At 37.8% G+C, this 2,854-nt stretch overlaps 1 protein-coding gene across 1 annotated transcript in view; it reads left to right on the forward strand.

Annotated features, from left to right (window-relative positions):
* Window positions 1-761: 761 nt before the first annotated feature.
* LOC104277876 (transcription elongation factor B polypeptide 3-like) overlaps window positions 762-2,854 on the forward strand; it is a gene marked incomplete at its 5' end in the record, with an annotated part of 12,750 nt that continues 10,657 nt past the window's right edge. Inside the window, 2 exons of the mRNA XM_009874662.1 lie at window positions 762-818; window positions 2,664-2,776. Of these exons, the coding sequence (XP_009872964.1) occupies window positions 762-818; window positions 2,664-2,776 (170 nt within the window). The remainder of the gene's footprint in view (window positions 819-2,663; window positions 2,777-2,854) is intronic.

A 2,854-nucleotide genomic window follows, 5' to 3' on the forward strand; every position in this document is an offset into this window, starting at 1 on the left:
CCTTACTCTTTAAATAGGAGATAAGGAGAAGTTCACATAACTTTTGTACGGCCTCTGAAATTTTGGTCAGGAAGCTTTTCTGTAGTTAGCTGAACTTTCTGGGAAATACTACTTTTGTCACCTCTGATCCTAGGTGCATGTGTTACCGTTACAGTTTTCCTCATGTTTTCCTGACCTGTGAAGCGTTTCTCCTGTGCTTCCCTGGGTCTCAGACGCTGCTGCCAGGTGGATGATTTGCAGGAGGAACTGCATGCCAATGTATATATTGCATTTAAGTGTTCAAAACCTTCCTTTCTGCAAAGTGGGCTCCCATGAGCTCTGTTGTCCTTCCTTGGCCAGGCTGCTCGACTGGTGCTGCTGACTGGGAGACGCTGCTTTTTTGCACGGAGCTGGTTCTGCATAATGAAGCTTTTCTAATGGTTGTGTGACAAATGGGGGGTGCTGCTGGGTGAGGAGTGTGGGCATACATCTGTAGCCTGTATTACTGGTCTTTAATGAAATCTCTGGAGTGGTAAATTCATGCCTACTGGATTTTCTCGTGTTACTTAAATTGGGGGATAGACAGAACTGTACTGGTTCACAGCACAGACTTCAAGCGTAGCTCTGATGTGCAGTAAAGGAGTGCTTAGATTTTCCTGGAGTTATTGGATAGTTTCTTAACAGTATTGAGCGTTTTTGGGTTAAACATGTGAATGAGGATGAGAAAAACAGAATAGAATTCATGATTATTTGTTTTTAAAAAGCAATTTATTTCCCTCTAGATCGTAAAAACACTCAAAGCACTACAGGATTTGGATATGTCACTGGATATTCTAGTGGTAAGTGACAGATTCTAGTGGTAAGTGACAGATAATACATTAAACTCTCCAACAGTGAATTACCATGCAATCATAGAAGCAGTGAACATGTTGCATTTTGTAATTTTTACTCCTAGTCATGATTTGTTTAGAGCTCTGTACAGGGAACCACACAGCCTTTTCCAAAAGCAAGCTTGAAACTGGGCGTACAGCTTGACAATTGCAATATTATGCCAACGGTGATAGCACTGAGCAGGACTCTGAGCATATAGAGAATACTTTGCTACTCAGAGTTGGTTTCTTTTCACTGGAAAGCTTTCAAGTCAATGACTAAGACAAAGGCAATGTAAATGAACTATTTTTTAAGTCACTTGTCTAAGACTTCTTTTATGAGCAGCTCAAGGTTAGTTTCTTGCATTTAAAGAGCAGGCTTCCCAAGTAAAGGATGGTTGTGACCTGTGTCTCTCTTCAAGCTGCATCCTGTAACATTTTATATTAGAAATTATCATACTGGTTTATGAAGCTTCTGGTTATTATGAGCAATGCATCTGTGTTTTGAGAAGAAAAATGTGAAGTTTGTGAGAGAATTCTTTGAGAAATGAGATAAAAGTATGGCAATTTAAGATATTTCACAGGCTTGTTCAGGCAGAGGCATTTGCTTGCCTAAATATAGGTAGACTTCTACTGGAATACAGCAATATTTTTGTATTTTTATTAAGAAACAAAATAATCTCGTGCTGCATTTAATAGTTTAAAATGACAGAGGGCTTCCGCAGACAACTCATATTCCCAGCAAACATGCATGTTTTTTAACGTGACAGACTTTGATGGAAGCTTCAAGTCAAATAGAGGAAAGAGATATAATAAAGCACTCCACGTATTTTAAATGTTTGAAGAAAAACATACATAGTTTTAGGAGACACTCCCACCAAATTTTTTGACTCTGTTTGCAATACACTGACCTACCAAACCAGTATTGCTCAAGTTATATAGAAGCTAAATATTCTTAAGATGAATTTAAGGAAGTCCTTTCTAAGATGTGAGCAGATTATGTGGGATTAGCACGTGTATAGGTCTTGCTCTGGCTTCACAGGAGTATCATTTCTCTAGTTAGCAAAGCATTACTAGGTTGCTGCTAGTCTAGGGTTTGCATGCATCTTAAAAGTAAGAGTTTGTGAGTACTGAGAATAAGGGAGTTTAAAAAAAATCACCTATGATTATCTTACGGACTTTTGAGTGTCTATAAAGTTATGCTTAAACAAAAGAACTCAAAAGCAAATCTTGAAGACATGATGTGAAAATAACTGTACTGTGGGAAACAAAAAAGGCAGGTTAAAAATGTCAAGTGTTTTTGTTTGTTTGTTTTCTTTTTTTTCCTGTGACTGAAACTGAGATTGGGGTTAGTTGTATGAATTCTGCTCTTCTGATCCCTCTACCATATGCTACTCCTGGTTGAGATGCATTTTAGATACGGTATGTCCATCATATGTGTTCTTTATCATGCTAATACCTGCATATGCCTAAAGGGAATTTAAATTGATGAACCTGTCTCACTGGAACACTGTGCATTTTGTGGGCATAAACTTTTGAGCCAAGTGAAATTCCTAAAAATGTACAATTAATGGGGGAAGATGACTTCTCTTAGTTTTATGAATTAAGACCGTGTTTTGTTCCCCATATTTGGTTATAAATATCTATCTTTCCATCACTTCTGTCTGCATATAAATAGTGCATTTATTTCTTTAGCTGCCATGAGGCTGCTTTCACTACTAGGTTAATGCTGTTTGTAGCAGTTTTAGAGAAGGTTTTGTTTGGGATTTTAGTCGCGATTTATTCTCCCCATCTTTCTTGCATTATCTTCAACAGGAAACTGGCATAGGCAAAACAGTTAACAGTTTTAGGAAACATGCCGCTGCTGGCCATGTGGCTAAAACCCTGGTAAAACAATGGAAAAAACTTTTTCTTCCAGAAAATAAAAGGTAGGTGTGAGCTAATTTTTTTCTACAAGTCAGTTATACTGTAGTGTAACATCATAAAATACAGCTTGGGAAGTGTAG

This window comes from Apaloderma vittatum, unplaced genomic scaffold (genome assembly GCF_000703405.1).
Source record: "Apaloderma vittatum isolate BGI_N311 unplaced genomic scaffold, ASM70340v1 scaffold6158, whole genome shotgun sequence".
NCBI classification, from domain to species: Eukaryota; Metazoa; Chordata; class Aves; order Trogoniformes; family Trogonidae; genus Apaloderma; species Apaloderma vittatum.